This window comes from Pipistrellus hanaki (genome assembly GCF_964339955.1).
Source record: "Pipistrellus hanaki genome assembly, chromosome: 8".
NCBI classification, from domain to species: Eukaryota; Metazoa; Chordata; class Mammalia; order Chiroptera; family Vespertilionidae; genus Pipistrellus; species Pipistrellus hanaki.
In genome coordinates this window covers 8,774,746-8,796,727 of record NC_140510.1, presented here as the reverse complement: position 1 = coordinate 8,796,727, position 21,982 = coordinate 8,774,746, and the positions used below count along the sequence as shown (strand labels likewise).

The 21,982-nt window shown below is 48.0% G+C and overlaps 1 protein-coding gene and 1 pseudogene across 14 annotated transcripts in view; one reads left to right on the top strand and one right to left on the bottom strand.

Annotated features, from left to right (window-relative positions):
• The window catches only part of CLASP1 (cytoplasmic linker associated protein 1), a 221,949-nt gene that overhangs the window by 137,323 nt on the left and 62,644 nt on the right, over positions 1 to 21,982 (bottom strand). For all 13 annotated transcript variants that reach the window (XR_014795731.1, XM_084892205.1, XM_084892201.1 and 10 more), the window contains exons 3-6: positions 8,778 to 8,856; positions 7,362 to 7,465; positions 6,471 to 6,562; positions 4,419 to 4,494 (exon numbers count right to left, since the gene is read on the bottom strand). Coding sequence is in view for 12 of the 13 variants with exons in the window: in XM_084892205.1 (XP_084748331.1) it covers positions 4,419 to 4,494; positions 6,471 to 6,562; positions 7,362 to 7,465; positions 8,778 to 8,856 (351 nt within the window). In the remaining variant the exon portion in view is untranslated. The remainder of the gene's footprint in view (positions 1 to 4,418; positions 4,495 to 6,470; positions 6,563 to 7,361; positions 7,466 to 8,777; positions 8,857 to 21,982) is intronic.
• Positions 11,874 to 14,629, top strand: LOC311626867 (small ribosomal subunit protein uS5-like; annotated as a pseudogene). Its single transcript has 2 exons — positions 11,874 to 11,982; positions 13,569 to 14,629. The product of its transcript is annotated as a small ribosomal subunit protein uS5-like (transcript).

Genomic DNA, 21,982 nt, shown 5'->3' with positions numbered 1-21,982 from the left:
GGAGACTCAGTGGAATCCTATTTTCTTTTCATTAGGAAAATGGAGATTTGGAAAGCTTAGAAAGTTGACCCGACTGAAAAGAAGAAATGGTGGACCTTGAAAAACGACTTCAGGTTTTCTCTCTGCGCAGAATATAGTCAAACACTGCTGCAGTTAAATATTTCACCCTTTGTGCTCCCTGCGTGATCTACAATAATAATCTGATTCATGTTGATAGTTACTGCTGTGTTGCTGACAATTATCTTAAAGAGACGTTGGGGTGCTTTACTGGGCTGGAAAAAGTTTAGCTACATCAGAAAGCAGGTCTAATTAAGCAAGTTTATTCTGTATCTATAAAAGGCTAAGTTGACTCGTACATGTGTCATACATACAAAGCTCTCGCTGGCACCAAACACACGTGTGTCACTATCGATCGTGAATTTGGTTGACTCTTTTATTATAGAGAAAGGGCGAATAGTGATATTAAAATATTTCTTCTAATTAATTTCCTTTCAATGTGCACAAATCCGTGTACCAGGTCACTAGTGCTTATATAAGAAAATGTCCTGTTGTTAGGAGATGCACAGTAAAGCATGAGGACTAATATGTCTATAAGACACTTTCAAATGTTCAGAAAAAAAGTGTATTTCTGTCTACCTCAAACTCACAAGAAGGAACCCTAACATTTCAGGCCAGTGGGACAGCACAAGACAAGAGCCCCACATGTTCAGCACTACCTGCCGGGCCTGAGTTGAATGCTTTAGGAATCGGAGGTCTTTGCCTCTGCAGCCATCCTCACAAGGCCTCTGTGGACCGGGTTTGGGGCGGTGAGGCCAGCCACCTGCTGGGCCCACAGCAGGCGATGGCAGGGTGGGGGCTGGCTGCCGCCTGAGTGCAGGCCCACATCCTTCTCCCCTTAGAACACTGCCTTCCACTGAGGGTGTCAAAATAGAGAACCCTGTGAGTCTTACAGCTTAAGGGAGGCTTCAGCTCCAGAGAAAGGAAGGGTGCAGTAAGCTGACTGCGCGGGGCCTCGAGCGCACTGCCAGGGCCTGCAGCCTTGGGCACAGGCTCCCGCTCGCGGCACAGTCCAGGTCCGGCCGCAGGGCGTGCTGAGACCAACAGTCCTCAGACACTCAGAGATGTGCACTGAAGTCCTTATCCAGAACAGACTTCCTATGGTGTGTGACATCAGCACGCTGCCTTTGACGGAGCCCCTGTCAAACTGCCCTCAGCTCAGGAGGTAAAATCTCAGTGTAACCCAGGGAAGGGATGGGGTTCTCCACAGGAAACCTGAGGAGTGAGGGGCTGCAGGGAACTCAGGAGCTGTGTCTTCGCCCTTGCAAAGAGAAATGCAGGACACACCAAAAACACCCGACACTGAGGGAAAGGGTTCGCTGACGGGGCACGTGGTAACATGAGAACCAGTCGTTCCTGGTGGACAGGAGGGAATACAGTATTAAGGTTATGTTTGAAAAGAATCTTATCTCTTACATATTTAAGAATTAAATGAGCACGACATGTGTGGCTCAGTGGTTGAGCATCAACCTATAAACCAGGAGGTCACGTTTGAATTCCTGATCAGGGCACATGCCAGTAAGGGTGTGAAGGAGGTGGCCAATCAATGATTCTCTCTTATTATTGATGGTTCTATCTCTCTGCCCCTCTCTTTCCTCTATGAAATCAATAAAAACATTTTTTTTAAAGAATTAAATGAAATGCTAAGATTTGCTTCAAAATACTGGCTGGGGAAGGAAACACAGATGGAACTAAACTGGCCCTGTCTCATCAGCGGCAGAAGTACCTGAGAGGCACTCACTCTCAGCGTGTCCGTGCAGCTGGCAGCTTTCGGTACAGGAGAGCTAACGCAGGAGGCACACAGGAAGCACCAAGCTTCCGCCAACCAGGCGGGCAGAGCGTGCAGGCACTGGGCGGGGCCTGGGCAGGGCCTGGCTGTGGCCTTGGGGACAGCTGCAAAGGACAGAGCCCGAGGACTGAGCCGGTCTCTGGGAAATAACTGTTCACCTACAGACCTAGAGCCCCTCCTCAATATGCAGGACAATGCGTTCTCCCCGCTGCTCCAGCCATGTTGAGTTGAAATGATACTTGGAGCCAAAAGCATCCTAAGCAACACTCCACTTCTACCTGCGGCCACTCCAAGGAGCTCCTGAGGGCTTCCCCCTGCGAGTCACTCTGCCCTCAGACCAACACCCAAACAAGCTCGCGGCCTCTAAGGGAGGGGTATCCAGAGTCCACACCAGTGTCAGCGGCCTCCTGCAGAGCCAGGAACCCCGGCGGAGAGCTGGAGGCCCGGAGCGCAGGCAGCACTGCCCAGACACTATTGTCCTCTGGCCGGAGACAACAGCTGAGAAGGACAAGTCACCCACACAGCTGTGGGTGTCTCCTGAGCCCTCACACTCCTGGAAGGCAGTCCTGGGACAAGGAAGAGGAGGAGTTACAGTCCTGACCCTCAAGGGCCAGAGATTAGCAGGAAAGACTAATGAAAAAGTTAAAGGCAGGCCCTAGCCGGTTGCTCAATGGTTAGAGCGTCGGCCAAGCCCAGGGGGTCTTTGGGTCCATTCCGGTCAAGGGCACGTGGTGGGCTCAATGTCTGGTGTCTGGTCCAAGTGCGTGTGGGAGGCAACCAACCGATGTGTCCCTCTCACATTGGTGTCTCCCTCTGTGTCTCTCCCCCACTTTCACTCTGAGAAAACCAATGGAAGAAAGCGCCTCAGGTGGAGGAGGCATGGCCATGTGGACAGGATCAGAGGAGCGGCTGGGAAGTCTCCTGGCAGGGGTGCTGGGGACGCGCCGCGTGTGCTTCTGCGCTTGCGCACTCGTACATGCAGCCCAAACCCCCGGGGGCAGGTGTGAGCACATGGCCCTGAGCACTCAGTCTGGAACACTGACTCTGCCGGACGCTAACAGCTGCCCAGGGAGCACAGCCTCGTTTACCAGAAACGTCCATCTCCCGAGGGCCCAGCGGGACTATTCACATCACGTGGCTGAGGAAGCCACTGCATTAGGGACAAGTTCAACGAGCCAGTGGCTTTCTGCCCCACCAGGGGGCACCACAGCAGGGCCCTCCAAGTGCGGCCTCTGCGAAGGCCTTTTCCACAGAAAACAAAAAGGGAAGGGGGCCAAAAAACTCATTTGATAACTTAGAATTTTTAACTTAATGCTAAACATGCAGTATGATTCCATAAATAAAAATATCTAACAATTGTATTTGGATTTTAACTATTTTCAATGAGGCTGGGTAAGAGCTGAGTGGAGAGAATTAGGCGCCAGCCGGGGAGACCACACAGTGGGGCAGCGAGCCAAGACACCAGGCCGAAAAGAAAGGCGGAAGAGCAGCAGGCGAGAGGGTGCGAAAATGCAACTGGGGTTCAGGGCTGAGAAGAAAGAAGGGGGAAGACAATGAACGGGAGGGTCCCAGGAGCTGCGGAAGCGGGGAAGTGTGGCAAGTGTGGCGTAGGCTCTCTGGAGGGGCTTTGCAATCGTAAACGAAGGCCTGTTGGGCCCCAGCTGGGAGTTCACTTGGTCAGAGCATCATCCCCCTATGCCAAGGTTGCAGGTTCGATTCCCCAGTCAGGGCACATAAAGAATCAACCAGTGAATGCAGAAATAAGTGGAATGACAAACCTCTCTTTCTTCTTTTCCTCCCTCTCTCAAATAAATCAATAAACAAAAATTTTTTTAAAATATAAATAAAATGAAGGCCTGTTTATTGTACAAATATATCCTTGGTAAGTTTGTGTTCCTGTTTTCCTATTTTCAATTCTGAAATGTTTTCTTAGCAGCCTGCATGAGCGGATGCGGACCAGAGGACTCGGCTGTGGACGAGCGGCCCAGCGAGACCTGCAGGAGCCCAGACCTGCCAGCCTGGGGAGGCGGCACCGGCCACAGGTTACCCTCCCGCCCTCCTTCAGCTCAGGTCTGGGGCCTCATTTTCATGTTTTGTTTTGTTTTTTAATTTAGGTAAAATGTATATAAAATAGCTACAGCTGTCAGGGTTCGAGGCGTTTTCACAGGTGTACACACCAATATGGCCACTACCCAAAGCAAACCATGGATCCAGGCCTGGAGAAGTCCCCTCGCATTTCCGGTCAATCTCCTCCCACAGGCAGTGTTCGCCTCCAATCCGCGTTGGACATCCTCCCCGAGGCCCACCCCTTCCGGCCGTAGAGCAGGAGCCAGAGTGACGGGATCCTGGAGGCTGGGCTGGAGGACATCCTTTCCGGGCTCAGCCCCCGGGGAAAGAGGGCAGAGCAGCCACATTTACCAGTGGCATCTTATAAACATTATGGCTCATTATCTCACACAACAATCAGAGTTCTATGAAGATGAAGAGAGTCCCACCCACCCATCACGTACAGAGAACACCAACATGCATGTTAGCTGTCTAACCAATGACCATTCCCATGGAAAACACTCACCTGGCTGTTTGGATCGCCAAGTAAATTACATATATGTGGCACAATCTTGTTTAGTGTCAAAGTGTGCGCTCCAGAGCTGAAAAGGAAAGGAGTGTTTATCACTGGGGAGAAAGAAACAACAGAAGCCTCTGCCCGCACTCACCTGTCCCCTTCGTGCCCGGGCCCACCGCCCCTCACACCAGGCTCTCATCTGCCGTCTTCTCCCCCTCTTTCCCATCTGGATCCAAAATAAAGGTGTGTGGCGCCCCTTGGCACTGAGTTCAGAACCGTGAGTGCCTCTCACGGCCGTATCCTCGCCCTGGAACTCGGCTCTCCGCCTGGCCCCAAGCTGGGCCAAGCCAAGCCCCAGCCTTTCCCAGCGCTCGCCTCTCACAGGGCTGTGTCTACATTACTGTTCTGTCATGTGATGGTTCCTCTCTGCCCAGCCGGCACACCTCACCGAACTGTGCCCAGCTTGATGCTACAGCTGGCACTCAGGTGAGAAGAGCTGGATGAGGAGTGGCTGCAGAGGATGCGAGCAGCCGGCTGTGGAGAGCGTGTGCTCAGGGCCCACCTCGCACGCCCTGGCATAGACATCCTCTGCGAACACGGCCATCTCCGGCGCTCTGGGTGCCTCCTCAGCATACACTCTCAGACAGGAAACTATTACCATCAATGGCTAGAAACACTGTTTAAACGTTTCCAATACATATGGCCAAATGGAATGGCACTAAAAGGCTAACAACTTAGGCGGGGGGAAATTTACATGGTGACAGAAATGTCATAATCCCAATTTTGCTTTGAAGAATAATCTAACTGTAGAGGCTGGAATAAAATGCACCACATTTAACAGTGATTATGTGAAGGTGCTAGAATTATGGGTAATCATCCTTTTCTTCTTTATTTAAATTTTCTGTAACAATCAGAAAAGCTGATTTGTAATTTTAATTTCAATTTTAAAAAAGCCTTTCCTACAAATAAGCACATGAAAAATACTCACATCACCAGTCATTAAGTAAATACAAATTCACACCATGAGATATCACCACACACATATCAAAATGGCTACAATTAAAATAGTGATAACATTCGATGCGAGCAGAGATGTGACGAATTGATTCATTTACACACTGCTGGTGGGAATGTAAACTGGTACAGACAACTCAGGAAAACGGTTTGGCAGTTTCTTTTAAAACTAAAAATGATCACTCAGCCTTCAGTTTAACACCGGACACGGCCTCTGTGGGTTTTTGGAGCAGAGACGGCCTAGGAGCTCGCTCCTCCACACCTCGCACCCGCCTGGTACTGCAGCACTCTGGGGAGTGGGGCGCCCTTTGGGGACAATGTCGGTCGCGCAAAGGGGAGAAAGTTATTTAAAAAAACTAAAAACAAACTTACCAAGTGCTCAGCCATTGCACTCTTGAGCACTGACCCAAGAGAAACGAAAGCTGATGCTGAAACAAACTTTGTGAAGTGTTCATAGCAGCTTTCTTTGTAATAGCAAAAACTGGGAATGAGTCAAATGTCCTTCAACAGCTGAGTGGTTAAACAAATCCTGAGAGTCTATGCCATGGAATTCTACTCAGCAATAAAAAGAAATGAACTATTGTTTACGCAACATATATTCAACCTCAAGTGGAATGAAAGCCAGTCTCAAAGGGTTACACTGTGTATGACTCCATCTACATGGCATTCTTGGAATAAAGCCATAAGGTGGAGAACAGACTAGTGGCTGCCAGCGGTAAGGGACTAACTACAAAGAGGCAACGTGAGGGAGCCTGGGGTGACGCACAGGTTTGTACCCTGACAGTGGTGGTAGTCACATGGAACTACACACGTGACAGAACTGTGCAGAACTGCACTCACATGCGTGTGACTGGAGGAATGTGAATAAGCTCCATATCAATATTAACTTCCTGTGTCGTCATTGCACAGGCAAGATGATAACCCTGGGGGAAGGAGGGAGAGGGCGTTTGCATTATATTCCCAATACATTCCTCTACAGCTTCTTTCAAAATAAAACGTTAATGAAAAAGCTCAACCAAGAAAACCCTCAGGCCCGACCAGACTTACGCATTGAGGGTGGCAATGAGGCAGACACACGTGCCCTCCCGAGTCCGGAAGTTCTTGTGCTTGAAGCCTCCCAGCATCCGGTCCCACACGTACTGCAGGCAGCAAAGGACAGGTGAGAAAGGGGTGAGGCTCCTCCGCCTCTGGTTTAACACGGGGCCCAGGAAAGAGGGACTCTCAACAGGTGCCAATCGGTTCCAGCCACGACCACCCATTTAGTCATCTGAAGTCGAGCACACTGAAAAGTGGTGACTACTTGTATATCAAGTTAAATTTCTTCCAAACACATTTCTTCATATGATGGTATTTCATTCTCCCAACGACCCCAAAAGGAGGTATGCCTGTCCCTATTTCATGAGTGAGGAAAGGGAGGCCGAGAAAGGTCAGGTGGCTTCGAAGATGATGCATTCACACTGCTCTCCTGCCTGGACCAGCCTCTCCACCCCCAGAGCCCACCACCTGCTCATCTGTGAAGGCCGGTCTAGTTCTCGCCTTCCCTAGAACTTTTCTGATAACATGCCCCTTCCCCAGCAATGCGCAGCTGGACCCTGAAGGCAGGTCTGTGTCCGGTGCCAGCAGCCCCAGCTCACTAGCAGACAGACCAGCCAGGCCTCCTAACACCCAGACATCATAACTGCTCTTTTCAAAGAAATACAGAACCAGTTAAATAGATGGGCTCAAGTTTATGGATTAAACCAAGCACTCAAAACCCATGTTAAGTCCACTAATTTATTCAAAATACATGCTTTGCTATTTACTATTTCTTCAAATATGGGGTGGGGGAACTATGAAAATTTCCACCTGAAATACCTGATTAAAATAAATCGTCTTTCTGTGTGGAGTAGCCCCGATGTGAGGGAGCACCGGCCCGCCAAGGGCCACCGAGCGTCCTACCTGGGGGTTAGCAGCTTGATCCATGATCTTTAGCAGCAGAGTCTGGTCTTGCTCCCGCACGGAGTCCTTAGCGTCTCCCAGTCTGTCTATTAAACTCGGCAGCACTGGAAATCAAAATGCAAGTGATCAAATGAATACCTGTTGGGGGTGGGGAGGTGTCACCAACTGTTGATATTTCAATTAACTGGGAAGACAAATCCTAGCCGAAATGAGTTCCATCATCTAAAACCACTATTCTCCCTGCTCAAGTCCAAGGGAACTACTCTGAGAATCAGCAGAATCCTTTTTGTGTGGGTATGTGTGTCTTCTTATTCACACCTTCCTCCAGCCACCTCCCCACATCTTAATGCTGGTCAGATATTAAAACAGATGTCAACGGAAGACACTAGCAGGAGAGAGACGATTCAAAAGGAAATCCGGGTAGGAGAGGAGGGCACCAGCACATTTCTCTGGGAGCAGGGGCAGACACTTGGGGCTCAATCTACCCTTTGTCTCCGTGTTAATTTTACGTAAGACACCTGCGTGCTGATCCCTACCCTGCAGGAGCACATCTGTCCTCGCAGCCCCCTCCACGGGCCCGTGCGGGCCACTGGCCGGTGCTCACAGGCACTTGCATCCCAGAGGTCAGGTTCTTCTAAGAGGCTATGAAGATGAGCCTTTCTTTTACAAAAGATATTCCTGACCAACTCAGCTAATTTAGGAGGAAAATGAGACACTACTAAAATGCTGAATTTCTTAAAGTTAAGGGGGTTTTATTTGAATGGGAAAAGAGCTCAACCGTATCCACAGGAGCACACTAACCGGAAAGTTAACAGAAAGTAACAGATACATGTAGACTAACAGACACAGGCACCTGTGAGAAATCTTGCACACACAGATCTGCTTGGTACTCACATTGTCATAAAACCGCAGAGGTCAGGAATTTAGGGATGATGAAATTATCTCTAGATCTATAAAACCTGTGGTTATTTTCATTTCATTTTACTGACATATTGTTTTCCCTTCAAAGTAAGAGTGACCATTTAGTACCCGCTTGTGGGACACAGCAGAGTGAGCTGGCGACAGCAGTCCCACCACCTGGAGGCACAGGGTGCTGGCAGCTGCAGGAATGCTGGAGGGAAGGACTGCTCTCAGAGGGGGTCAGGCCCAGCAGGGCCTGGCCAGCGCTAAATTAGGACAGTTAATTTGTACAAGAAATAAAAGAATTAGCAGTCACACTTCGTGTTAGAACACCAAGGCTGGAAGCACACAAATGGAGGGAAGTGGGAAGCTGAGGCTATCCGAGATGGTTGAGGAGTGGGAGGGGATCAAGGGCGCCGGCGGGGCGGTTGGGCCCAGCTAACTGCAGGATTGGGGGAGACTGGAGGCCAGAGGGAGGAGCGTCTGGGGACCCGCCCACACTTGCCCACAACTCACCTGTGCCGATCTGAGCCTTGAACCGATCCTGCAGCCGGGTGACTAGCGCGGATAGGATGTCCATGCCCAGGAGAGCCACCTGCAATGAATGGGAAACACCGAGACGCCGTGAGCAGCCGGCCCCAGGCCTGGGCCCTCGCCCCGCAGCTCCCAGGGCGCCCGCACATTTCTGGCTCAAGCGCTGACCCGGGGCCCCGAGAGCGCGTGCCGATGGGCAGGATTACACTGGTCACCAAGAGGAGGGCTGCCCTTGTACAAACAGAGCCGCTCCGCTTTAAAGGAATCAAAAAGCTGCTCCAGCCTGGCTGGCTACAGGTCCCGGGAGCCGAGAGTGGGAGAATAGGACGCAGCTCCGCCCCTTGCTGGCCCCGCCCCAGAGAGGCGCACATGCAAATTGTCCCTCGGCTGGCGCGTGGCCTTCTGGGTAAAACCGAGCTGCCTCTTTGCTCCCGCAAAAGCCTCAGAAAACAAGGAGTTGGTAGTTTGCTTCGGGAGTTGTAGTCAACTCGCGTGCACTAACACGCGGCGAGGCCGGGACTTGCATGTCAGTCACCACAACCCTATCAGGTATTGGCCAGCACTGCTAGCGGCGCAACCTATACGTCCTAGCAACCATCCTTTTCTTGGGGTTGCGCTACTGTCCAATGAACGTGTAGTGAGGGCAGTACTGCTAACGCCTCAACAACACATACGCATCAGGCGGGCTCTGCCTTGCCTTGGTGCAATTTTTGGAACTTACAAACCCGCTTTACAACTGGCCCGCATAAGATACACTGCGACTCAGTACCTCTCCTGCTGCAGCACCGCCGCGTGCGCCATCTGCTGGCCACACTAACCAGGCACCTCCCACTTCACTTACTTCAAAGGGACTCATTTCAATTAAGTTTTTGAGGTGACATGTCCCACCTGTTTATTTTTCTTTCTTGCTCGACCCCTCCACCACCACCCCATCCCTTAAAACACCCCCCCCCCATCTGTGAGGCTGCTCTCTCTGAGTCTATTTTAGTTGGCATCTCAAATTTCAGTATGTTTTACTTTTTTCTTTTTTTTTAATATTGATATATTTAGATTTTTTACAGAGAGGAAGAGAGAGGGATACAGAGTTAGAAACTTCGATGAGAGAGAATCATCGATCTGCTGCCTCTTGCACATCCGCAACCATGTTACATGCCCTTGACAGGAATCGAACATGGGACCCTTCAGTCTGCAGGCTGACGCTCTATCCATTGAGCCAAACTGGTACTTTCTTATACTTAACCCAGTTTGTAGGCTGCATGTTCACTTCAAAATATGCAAATATGCCTTTGTACTTCAACATCATGTATTAGACCAGTGTTTCCCAAAGTGTGGTATGCGTCCCCCCAGGGGTACGGGAAGAGTTTGGTGGGGGTACACGTTGCACCGGAGTTTGGTGGGGATATGCACTGCACCGTGCTTAGCTGCGCCTAATTCTACGTTCTCATGAGTTCGAGGGGTACTCAGCGTTACGAAAATTATAGAAGGGGCACACATATGTCAGAAGTTTGGGAAACACTAATCTAGAGCGTATTATGCTAACTGCAATAAGTCAAAAAGACAAATGATTTCACTTATTTTGTGAAACCTAATAAACAAAACAGAAACAAACTCATATATACAGAGAACAAACTGATGGTTGCCAGATGAGAGAGAGGTAGAGAGGATGAGTGAAAAAGGTGAAGGGATAAAGGTGAAGAAGAAATAAATTGCCATTTATAAAACTGCCACGGGGATGTAAAGTACAACACAGGAAATACAGTCAGCCTGACCAGCGTGGCTCAGTGGGTCACTGTCGATCCATGAACAGGAGATGGTTAGATTCCTGCTTGGGGCATACGCCTGGGTTGCAGGCTCGATCCCCCATGTGGAGCGTGCAGGAGGCAGGATCGGTGATTCTCTCTCATCATGGATGTTTCTCTCTCTCTCTCCCTCTCCCTTCCTCTCTGAAATCAATAAAAATATGTATTTTTTTAAAAAGAAAATATAGTCAATAATTCTGTAATAACTATGTATAGTGTCAGGTGGGCACTAGACTTACTGGGCTAATCACTTCCTAAATTATGTAAGTGTCTAATTACTATGTTATGTTGTACACCTGAAACTAATATAATATTGTTGCCTGGCTGGGTGGCTCATGACTGAGCATCGACCTATGAACCATGAAGCCACTGATTCGATTCCCGGTCAGGGCACATGCCAGGGTTGCAGGCTCGATCCCCAGTGTGCAGAAGGCAGCCTATCAATGATTTTCTCATCACTGATGTTTCTTTTTTTTTCTTCTTTCTTTTTTTTCACAGAGAGGAAGGGAGAGAGATAGAGAGCTAGAAACGTCGATGAGAGAGACGACCAGCTGCCTCTTGCACACCCCATACTGGGGACGTGGCCGCAACCCAGGTACATGCCCTTGACCGGAATTGAACCTGGGACCTTTCAGTCCACAGACGGACGCTCTACCACTGAGCCAAACTGGTTTCAGCTCATCACTGATGTTTCTATCTCTCTCTCCCTTCCTCTTCCTCTCTGAAATCAATAAAAATATATTTTGAAGTGTGTGTGTGTGTGTGTGTGCGTGTGTGTGTGTGTATAATATTGCATTTGGAAAAAAGTAAGTTTTTTTTTAATATATATTTTATTGATTTTTTACAGAGAGGAAGGAAGATGGATAGAGAGCTAGAAACATCAATTAGAGAGAAGCTTCAATCTGCTGCCTCCTGCCCAACCCCTACTGAGGATGTGCCCGAAACCAAGGTACATGCCCTTCACTGGAATCGAACCTGGGACTCTTCAGTCCGCAGGCCAACGCTCTATCCACTGAGCAAAACAGGTTTCAGCTGTTTTAAGTTTTTAAGAGAATGTTCAGGCCTCCTTTAAAGCACGGGGTAAGGTCTAGACCAGCGCAATCGCGCTGAGAGTGACAGTGTGCAGAAGCTGCACTGTCCCCACAGCAGCCACCTGCTACCGAGCAACTGCAGCGTGGCTAGCATGAGTGGACGCAGAACTAAACTGTCCTTAATGTCACCACCTGAACTCAGCCACAGGAGGCTCGTAGCTCCCGGTGGACAGCACTGCTCTGGACCAATGGCGGCCGCAGCCCAAGCAAAGAGACCAGCAGTCGAAGGAAGCAGGGGACCGTGGGCACCTGGACCCTCTCAAAACTCGGGTCACGTGACTCCGTGTGGGGATGAAGGCGAGTGTGGCCACATCTCCAGATTTTAATCCCTGGCAGCTTATTTAATTTTAAAGAACTGAGGAGCCCAAAGGAAGAACATTGTGGGTTAAATACAGCAAAGACCTTAAACTCTGAAACCTCTCTCATTCCCATGGAGCTTATAAACATGAGATCAGGCACCAAAACATCCACAGCTGGCCAAGGGATTAAACAAAGATCCGATTTCCCACGAGGCCTTTCAAACATGCCTGCATGCTTCCAGCTGACCTGTCCATCCTCTTACTGCAGCCCCAGGAGCCAGCAGTACAGCTCGCCCCTGTGGGCTCCGAGCCTCCTACACCCCTTCCCCAAGGCCCAGGTCCGAGTCCTCCAACAGACCTTCCACCAGCCAGCAGCAGAGCTCCTCAGCCTCCAACCCCCTGGGCCCGGGCCTTTGTTCCCTCCAAACATCCATCTGCCCAGAGCAGGGGGATTCCATAAGCAGCCTTTCTCACCCCCGCCCCTTTCCCAGAGATGGCAAAGGCAAAAAGCAACTGTTATCTTGCTGTATTCCCTTTTTTTTTTTTTTTTTAATATATTTTATTGATTTTTTACAGAGAGGAAGAGAGAGGGATAGAGAGTTAGAAACATCAATGAGAGAGAGTGTCATCGATCAGCTGCCTCTTGCACACCCCCTACTGGGGATGTGCCCGCAACCAAGGTACATGCCCTTGACCGGAATCAAACCGGGGACCTTTCAGTCCGTAGGCCAATGCTCCATCCACTGAGCCAAACCGGTTTCGGCTGTATTCCCTTTTTATCTTATTTAACCCTCACAACAACACCTAGAGCCACATACCACAGCTATAAATATCCTACTTTGCAGATAAGGAAACAGAACTGGGTAAGGTCACTTACATAATATTCATTAAACCATTAGTTTTACAAAAGGGCAAACTGAAACACTAAGTTTATGATAACAACGGAAAAATCAAAATCACTCACTCCAGGCTGGCCAGTGTTGCTCAGTAAGGAGTGTCATCCTATAAACACACCCAAAGGTGTCAGGTTTGAATCCTGGTCAGGGCACCTACTCAGGTTGTGGGTTCCGGGGTGTGTACAAGAAGCAATGGGTTGATGCGCTCGCGCGCTCGCTCTCGCTCTCTCTCTCTCTCTCTCTCTCTCTCTTTCTCTCTCTCTCTCTTTCTCAAATCAATTAAATAGCTTTAGGTGAGGATTTAATTTTTTAAAAATTACTCTTGTGTATGCTTATCCTAAAGAATCATCTGCCCACTGGCAAAAAGTGGACAGTATTGGCAATAGCCAAAAAGTGGTATGAATCCATAAATCCACCTGGTGAACAGATGAACAAAATGTTGCATAGCCATACAATTAAATACCATTCAACAAGAAAGAGGAACAAATTACTGATACATTTAAGACTGACGTTGAAAACATGATGCTAGGTCAAGGAAATCTGACACAAAAACTGCATCTTGAATGACTCCACTTAAGAAATGACTGCCTACAGCTGGGGGTGGGAATAGGAACTGATGGCAAATTGGCATCATTTTAGTGATGGAGAAATGTTAGAAAAATCTATACCTTTTCATTATCTCAATTAGAACCAAGAAGAAAGTTTGATGGGAAAACTCAAATTCAGTTTTCCAACAAAACACCAAATGGCGCACAGCGCGGTGCTGCGGGAGGCCCGGAAACAGGAGGTCGGAGCTTCCGTGGAGGATTTGGCAGTGGCATCAGGGCCCAGATCGCAGCCGGGGTCGGGGCAGGGGCCGAGGCCGTGAAGGTCGCAGAGGCAAGGCGTGGATCCCTGTCACCAAGCTGGGCTGCCTGGTCAAGGACATGAAGATCAAATCCCTAGAGGAAATCTCTCTATTCTCCTTGCCTGTCAAGGAATCAGATCGCTGACTTTTTCTTGGGGGTATCCTTCAAGGATAAGGTCTTAAAAATTGTGCCTGAGGCGTGCTGGCCAGAGGACCCGGTTCACGTCATTAGTTGCCATTGGTTGCACATGGACCTGTTGGTCTGGGTGTTAAGAGCTCAAAGGAAGTAGCCACTGCCATCCGTGGAGCCATTACGCTGGCCAAGCTCTATTGCCCCCCTGCGGCAGGCTCCTGGGAAAGAGGGTCAGCAAGCCCCACACTGCTCCTTGCAAGGTGACTGGCTGCTGAGGATCTGTGCTGGTGCGCCTCATCTCTGCCCTCTGGGCTATTGGCACTGTCTCGGCCCCTGTGCCTACAAAGTTGCTGATGATGCCTGGTATTGACAACTGCTATACCTCCGCCAGGGGCTGCATTGCCACCCTGGGCAACTTCACCAAGGCCACCTATGATGCCATTTCTAAGACCTATCTCACCCCAGATCTCCGGAAAGAGACTGTGTCCATTAAGTCTCCCCATCAGGAATCACTGACATCTTGTAAAGACCCACATCAGATTCTGTGCAGAGGACCCAGGCTCCAGCTCTGGCCACCCCATAATTGTTAAATGGGAAAAAGACAATTTATAGACAACCTATTCTGTAAAACAATACTAATTAGAAGTTGCACAATCTCTGCCTGACCAATGTGGCCCAATGGTTAAACATTGACCTATGAACCAGGAGGAAGTCATGGTTCGGTTCCTAGTCAGGGCACATGCCCAGATTGTGGGCTTGGTCCCCAATAGAGGGGCATGCAGGAGGCAGCCAACCAATGATTCTCTCATCATTGATATTTCTATCTCCCTCTCCCTTTCTAAAACCAATATATATATAAAGTTGCCCAATATCATTTGACTTGTTAGAAGGGCTTACGTCACAAGGAAAATGGGGGCAGGGGAAAGTAATGTGATTTTACCAAGTGGGAAAGCAACAATTTCAACGGGCGGAGGAAGGCGAGCGGAAATCTCACTGTGGGTGGAGCCCCTCCTCTTCCATTCCAGTTCATTCATGCTTTCAAACACAATTAACAGTAGCCTTGCCAAGAAATAAAAAATTTCACATGCCTACACACTTAATGAATTCACTTATGGAAAACAAGTCCCACTTATTCTAGCATAGAAGCCTAAAGGCAGGATAGAGAAATCAAAATAAAGTTTTCTCCTCTAAATTCTTCTAACTTCCAGCTTCTTGGAAAACAAAAAGGTCCTGGGAACTGGGAAAAAATTCTCAACTCTTTGGGAAAACCAGTACTACCTCCTATACTATCTAATTCTAATTTCAAATTTTAAAGTAGGCAGGACACATTTGGGGGAAATAAAAGCAAAGGATGAAAATAAAACTTCACGATGGAATTACTTCAAATGAGGAATTCATTGCTCAAAGAGGAAGTCTAATAATGTTCCATTCACCCATTCCTCTGAAAACACTCAAGTTATATCCACATTCTGTTCTAGCTGAGATTATGTCCCATAATCTCTCCAGCCTCGGTCTGAACAACCTCATATTATGACCCTAAAGTGGTTTGATTTCTGTAATTAGAATTTCTCCCTAACTCAAAACCACTGAAGAGGAATGATCGAAGGACCATCCTGTGCTCGGTTTCCCCTCTCGGCAACAGCCTCATCACCTGTATTCATATCCCCATCCAGGGCGTCAGAGCCCCCTTCTTCCTACAGCACTTTGTTCTCTTCCCAAGTGTAGATGGAAGTCCAAAGGCATGCCAGCCGAGGACAGGAAGTCCAGCACACATCTGTACCAATCCTCACTCCTGCTAGCCCATCCAACGCCAGAATAGGAGTACAGGATTATACTCTAAGACAACCTAAAGAAGGGGGGTGGAGGGACACACACAAGTGGTCTCAGCAAGTGAAAATTCCCCCCAAACACAATCCTATCTAATAAAAGGGTAATATGTAAATTAACTGCCACTCCGTCACAAAGATGACAGCGTCCATAGCCACAAGATGGCGGCGCCCAGTTCTGGGGGTGGGAAGGGGAACAGCCACTGAGAGCAGGCAGTGTGAGCGGCCTGGCGGAATGCTTGCAACGAGGCCACGGATAGGTCTCTAGGCCATGGAGAGCCTCTGGGCAGGGGGCACGGAGAATCCCAGGCCCCGCAGAGAGCTACTGGTGCACAGATTCATGCACAGGGCAACAAGTCTCTCTCTCTCTCTCTCTCTCTCTCTCTCTCTCTCTCTCTCTCTCTCTCTATATATATATATATATATATATATATATATATATATATATATATAAAAGCCTAAGCAACCTTCCAACAGTTCAACCATCCAACTGGTAGTAATGATGCACACTAACCACCAGGGGGCAGATTCTCAATGCAGGAGCTACTAACAACAAATAATCAATTTGAACCACTCTTTGATCATGAAATGACCAGAATGTTCCAGAAGACACAGCAAAGTAATTTGGCTTCATGATGACGCACCATCACACACTTTAAAACCAGTTAAAGACACGTTAAAAGATCTTGCCTGGGAAGTATTAACCCACCCACTGTATTCAACAGACCTTGCATTTCAGTTTACCACTTGTTCAGATCAATGGCACATGCACCTTCCGAGCAGCACTTCAAAACATACAAAGAAGTGGAAAATTGGGTCTCTGAATGGTTTGCCTCAAAACAAGAAAAGTTCTATTGGGACAGTGTCCACACATTACCTGAAATATGGGGAAATGTGTAGCTAGCAGTGAACATTACTTTGAATAAAGCACTTTTTCTCTTGAAATTATTGTGTTTTCTTTGATTACAAAATTCGCTGTTATTAACCGGTACACCTGGCAAACATTATAATGGAAATGATTTGGGCCTCTTCCTGAAAGACTCTGTTTTCCAGTGGAACCATGACAGGGAACTAAAGAGGCACCTTTAGAAGCACAATTTCTCCAATGTCCACAGATAAAACTTCTTTAGGTCAGGGAGATTCAAGTTCCTATCAAATAGCAGGTATTATAGAGAAAAATGAAACACATTTATTTTATTGCAAATTTACTGTGTGCAAAGTACAACCTCATGTCTTAAACAATATTTTTCCATTGATTTTTAGAGAGAGAAACAGAGAGAGAAACATCAATGTGAGAGAGACATACACGCGCCCTGACCAGGGATCAGGCCTGCAACTGAGGTATGTGCCCTTGATCAGAAGCGAACCCAAGACCCTTCAGTCCATGAGCTGAAGCTCTATCCACTCAGCCAAACTGACTAGGGCACCACTATTAATTTTGATATCTATGTTCCAATGCAAAATTCTCAAATCATTACCCAACTCTCCCGTACCATTTCAATGGTCCACTACAATAACCTTATTGAACTATTTCCTAGAACAGTCAATCCTTGGTTCTCAAACATCTCCCATCTCCAATAATGCAGTTCTCAACCAAGTTGTTAAAAACAAAACAAACAAAAAAACTTCACAGTTGTCAAACAAAACTTCAGTTCTTGACCCGACAACCCTTTCAAAAGAGAGAATGAGCAAGTATGTGTCAGTTTACCACTAAACCTTAGGCTCTTAACATTTCAGGAATTTGTGCTGTCAAATTTTTTTTTTCTTTTTTTGCTTTTGGGAGTTTCAAATGGATTAAATCAATCAATTTACATTATTCTTAACTATATTTTTATTGATTTCAAAGAGTGTTACAATAAACAAATCATTTTTTCTGTCAAAGAACAGTTTAGACAGCCACCATTTTGAAACTGCATGACTTGGCAACTGCCATGTTGGCCGCATGGTTTGCAGCTCCCCGGGGGTTGCCATGTTGAAATGGCAAAGGCAAGCCCCTCCCTTTGAATTAGCCAATCTTGAAAGACTGTGCGCCTGAGCTCCAATCAAGAGCAAGGGACAGGTCCCATGCATCAGGGATTATAAATCCAGAGCAGATTGCCTGCTCTATGTGCACGTGTTTCCAGACCATGTGTGCTCCCGCTTCTACGTAGAAGTAAAGACCTTCACCTTGCTGCCTGAATCCCAAGTATGTTTTGTGTTCTACCAGGACCCCTGAATTTGGGGGCTCACCTTATTTCTAACAGAGAGGAAGGCAGAGGGAAAGACAGAAACATCAGCAATGAGAGAGAATCATGGATCAGCTGCCTCCTGCACACCTTACATGGATCAAGCCCGAAACTGGACATGTGCCTTGACTAAGAATAGAACCATGACCTCCTGGTTCATAAGTCGACATTCAACCACTGACCCACACCAGCCGGGAAATGTGCATTATTTCACATGGGAAAAACAATTCAGTTTTTTTATACATATATTTTATTGATTTTTTTACAGAGAGGAAGAGAGAGGGATAGAGAGTTAGAAACATCGATGAGAGAGAATCTTCGATCAGCCGCCTCTTGCACACCCACCATGGGGGATGTGCCCACAACCAAGATACATGCCCTTGACTGGAATCGAACCTGGGACCTTCCAGTCCGCAGGCTGACGCTCTATCCACTGAGCCAAACTGGTTTCGGCAACAATTCGGTTTTTTAACAAATCGCTTCTTGAACAGCCTTCTGGAACAAATTAAGTTCGAGAACCAAGATTCCACGTAACTCCTATTTGACCCAAATCAGCTTACACAACGTATTTTTTTAACTTTCCAACATGAATTTGGAACACCTAGGAGTCTGCTCAAAATCTTCACTGCTTCCTCACAGCCTGATAAAAAAAAAAAAAAAAAACAGCTTCACTGCTTTAGTATGGCATTCATACCATCCAAGGTCCAGCACAAATCCATCTTTCTGGGAAGCACAGGTCAGGTGAAGAGTTTGGTTCTGAACACAGGTAGCCACGTTTCAGCTGCCACTCCACCACTTCCCTTCCGCTCTAACAAGGTGGCTGTGAGACTAAATGAAGGAATCTGCTGGAAAGAGCCCAGCGCAGGCGTGGTGCACAGAACTGTTCTAGAGCACTAGCTCTTCTCATTACACCCAGCTCCCTTCTCACTGAACAAAGGGTGGAGTACTACTGCGATCAGGCCCTCTCCCAAGTGCTTGCCGTACAGAGTAAACCAGAGTTCTGCCTTCCTGGGGTTTCTGTGTGAATGGGGGAAGGCAGAGCACCCCATGGCTTCACTAGGCTGACCGAGTGTGGCCTTCTCCAGCCACAACTTTGCTGAGGCACCATTTCCACTACAGTGTTCACTCCACTTGCCGCAATCCTGCCTATCTCTTACCAGCACACCCAGCTCCTGGGCCACCGCATCCAGGCAGCTTTGCTTGTCTCTTCCACAGAAGGAAGCCTGGACATGAGCACTGTTTGTTGCATACAAGCCACATCTACCCTGTTATAATCACAGGAAGATTCTATTCTTCTCAATAACTGACACATTTTCTCAAAAATTTTGTGAAATGGGCAAATACATCTCTATAGTTATTACCTAATTATGCTATCATCATCCTGTAATTAAGAGAAATCTGGACTATAAAGAGTACTAGGAAAGAGAAATAGAGCAGCACACAAACTGCCAACGTCAGTGGTTTCTGTTGGCTGAGTTTCAACGTCTCTATGTCTTCTTCGTGGGGATGGGTAAACTGGTGAGGTCTCAGTGCACTGGTGGACTTCTCAGACGCGCAGGCTCTTACACCAGTGAAACAATACAGAGCAGGCCTTCCTTTCCTTAGTGTGAAATTTTCACCGGATGCCACGAGGGGAAAAAATGCAACAGAGAACAGGAGGGAGGTACCCAGAGGACTTCAGGCTGACAGGAACGAGCTCAGGAGGGGGGTGGCTCAGGAAGCCCAGTGGAATGGATTCCGTTGAGTACCATCTCTGCCCAGCAGGGTCAGCAGTCCCAACCTGCTCCCTCAGGGAACCCTGGGGCGGCTGTGCCCAGTGCACCAAATGACCTTCACCGCCTGCAGGGCCTCCCACTGGAACAGTCCCATCAGGTAACAAGTGACCCTCAGCAAACCACACTGCCTTGATAGCAGATAAGAAACGTGTTGTATTCTAGATAGGTTAGGTAGAAGAACAAACGACAAGCTTTTTTAAGTAACCACAACACAGCTTTAGCAAAGACTGCCCCCTGCTCCTCTGCACTAAGCAATCAATAGGCCCACAGCTAATAGAAAGGCGGAGTCTACTGCGTCTTTCCAGATATCCAAATGTCTAAACATCCCATTTAGTTCATGCAAGTCTCCTGAAATCACTAACATGTCTATTACAGAGAATACTCTAGAATTTAGCATTTCTGGGTGTCGCAGAGTCATCATGACACAGTCACTGTGCTGAGCAGAAGTCCAAGAGTTCTTTCTCAGAATCTAGAATGGATCTTGAGAAAGAAAATACCTACTAAAAAGGGCTCCTAGAAAAAAAATTAAAATGAAAAAATAATAATAAGAGGGCTCCTAATAATAATAAGAGGGTGGCTCACTGAGCTCAAATTTTAAAATTCAGCCAAAACCGGTTTGGCTCAGTGGATAGAGCGTTGACCTGCATACTGAAAGGTCCCAGGTTCGATTCCGGTCAAGGGCATGTACCTTGGTTGCAGGCACATCCCCAGTAGGGAGTGTGCAAGAGACAGCTAATTGATGACTCTCTCTCATCGATGTTTCTAACTCTCTATCCCTCTCTCTTTCTCTCTGTAAAAAAATCAATAATATATATATATATATTTTTTTTAATTAAAATTTAACACTAACAGCCATTTTTACCTTGCTGGGGGTGGGGGGGTGGGATGTTAAGAGGGGGATCCTCTCAAAATGCACTTCAGGGCGAAGCCTACACTGAACTTCCTGCCACCTGAGCCAGCCCTTATAAAGGAGTACTTGGAATCCTATTTCAACCAATAGAACTGAGGCTTTCCCCATCCAATCGAGCTGTGCAGCCTGGACCAACTAAAATAGCTCTATTCTGACCAATCAGGACAGTGCCTTTTGGACCAATCAAACTGTGAGGATTTGGAGTCCTCATTTGCATGAAGACACACCAATCAGTGACCAGGGGCGGGACAGCACACTTTCCCTTCCCACTGAACACTCAGAACTTTGTTTCCCCCACCGATGTCTCACCAGAGCCAAGTGAAGCCGACCAGCACGGGTCAGAGCAGACTGGCGCAGAACAGAGCTCAGCAGAGCAGCAGGGCACAGAACAGACCAGCAAAGAGCCCCCTGGCCCCAAAGTTGCCTCACAGCAGTGCGTTTTCCGCAGATGTGCTGTATTCACTATTGAGCTGTTTGCAATGAATAAAGTTTCCTTCTTCACCACACCCCAACCTGGGGATTCCTACTGGTGCTGAACTGGCCCCAAGGACCATGGGTTTTCACTAGCAAAATCAGAGAAGCCTTCCACACTTTGCAGGCCCCTGAGTATCCTCTCTACCCTCACTTGCTGCTGAGACACGAGAGGAGGTAAACTCCACAAGTTCTACTTTGGCAGTCTGGAGGGAGAGTGGATACGGTAACCTCTAGCTATCCAGAGCTGGTCATACATCCTTCACGTCCGAAGGTTCTAAATGCTAGGTCTTAGGAGAGCCATGGGCCTTCCAGAGGCTTAACTGTTCCCCCCTCAGGTTCACTTACTCAGAAATGTACTGAGTGGTCCCCTGTCCCAAGCTCTGAGCAATGGAAATCTGCGGTTAAACAGGACAAGACTCTGCCGTCAGGAAGCACGGTGGAGTGGGGGAATGTTAGGGACAGGAACTGGCTGAGGGAAGACTACTCAGCTAGGGGGACCAGGAAAGGCTTCTTAAAACGTGAGATTTGGCCGAACCGGTTTGGCTCAGTGGATAGAGCGTCGGCCTGCGGACTGAGGGGTCCCAGGTTCGATTCCGGTCAAGGTCATGTAACTTGGTTGCGGGCACATCCCCAGTAGGGGGCGTGCAAGAGGCAGCTGATCGATGATTCTCTCTCATCGATGTTTCTAACTCTCTATCCCTCTCTCTTCCTCTCTGTAAAAAAAAATCAATAAAATATATATATTTTTTAAAAGCGTGAGATTTGCGTTGCGACCTGAGGAAGATTCGTGCTCACAGCACAAAGAACTGGGAGAAAGTGGACCATCATCAGAAAGCAAGTTCTAGGACAGAGGGCCAGTGCCTGAAGCAGGGTGAGGCAGCAGCAGAGGGAAGGGCGCCGAGGGACAGGCCC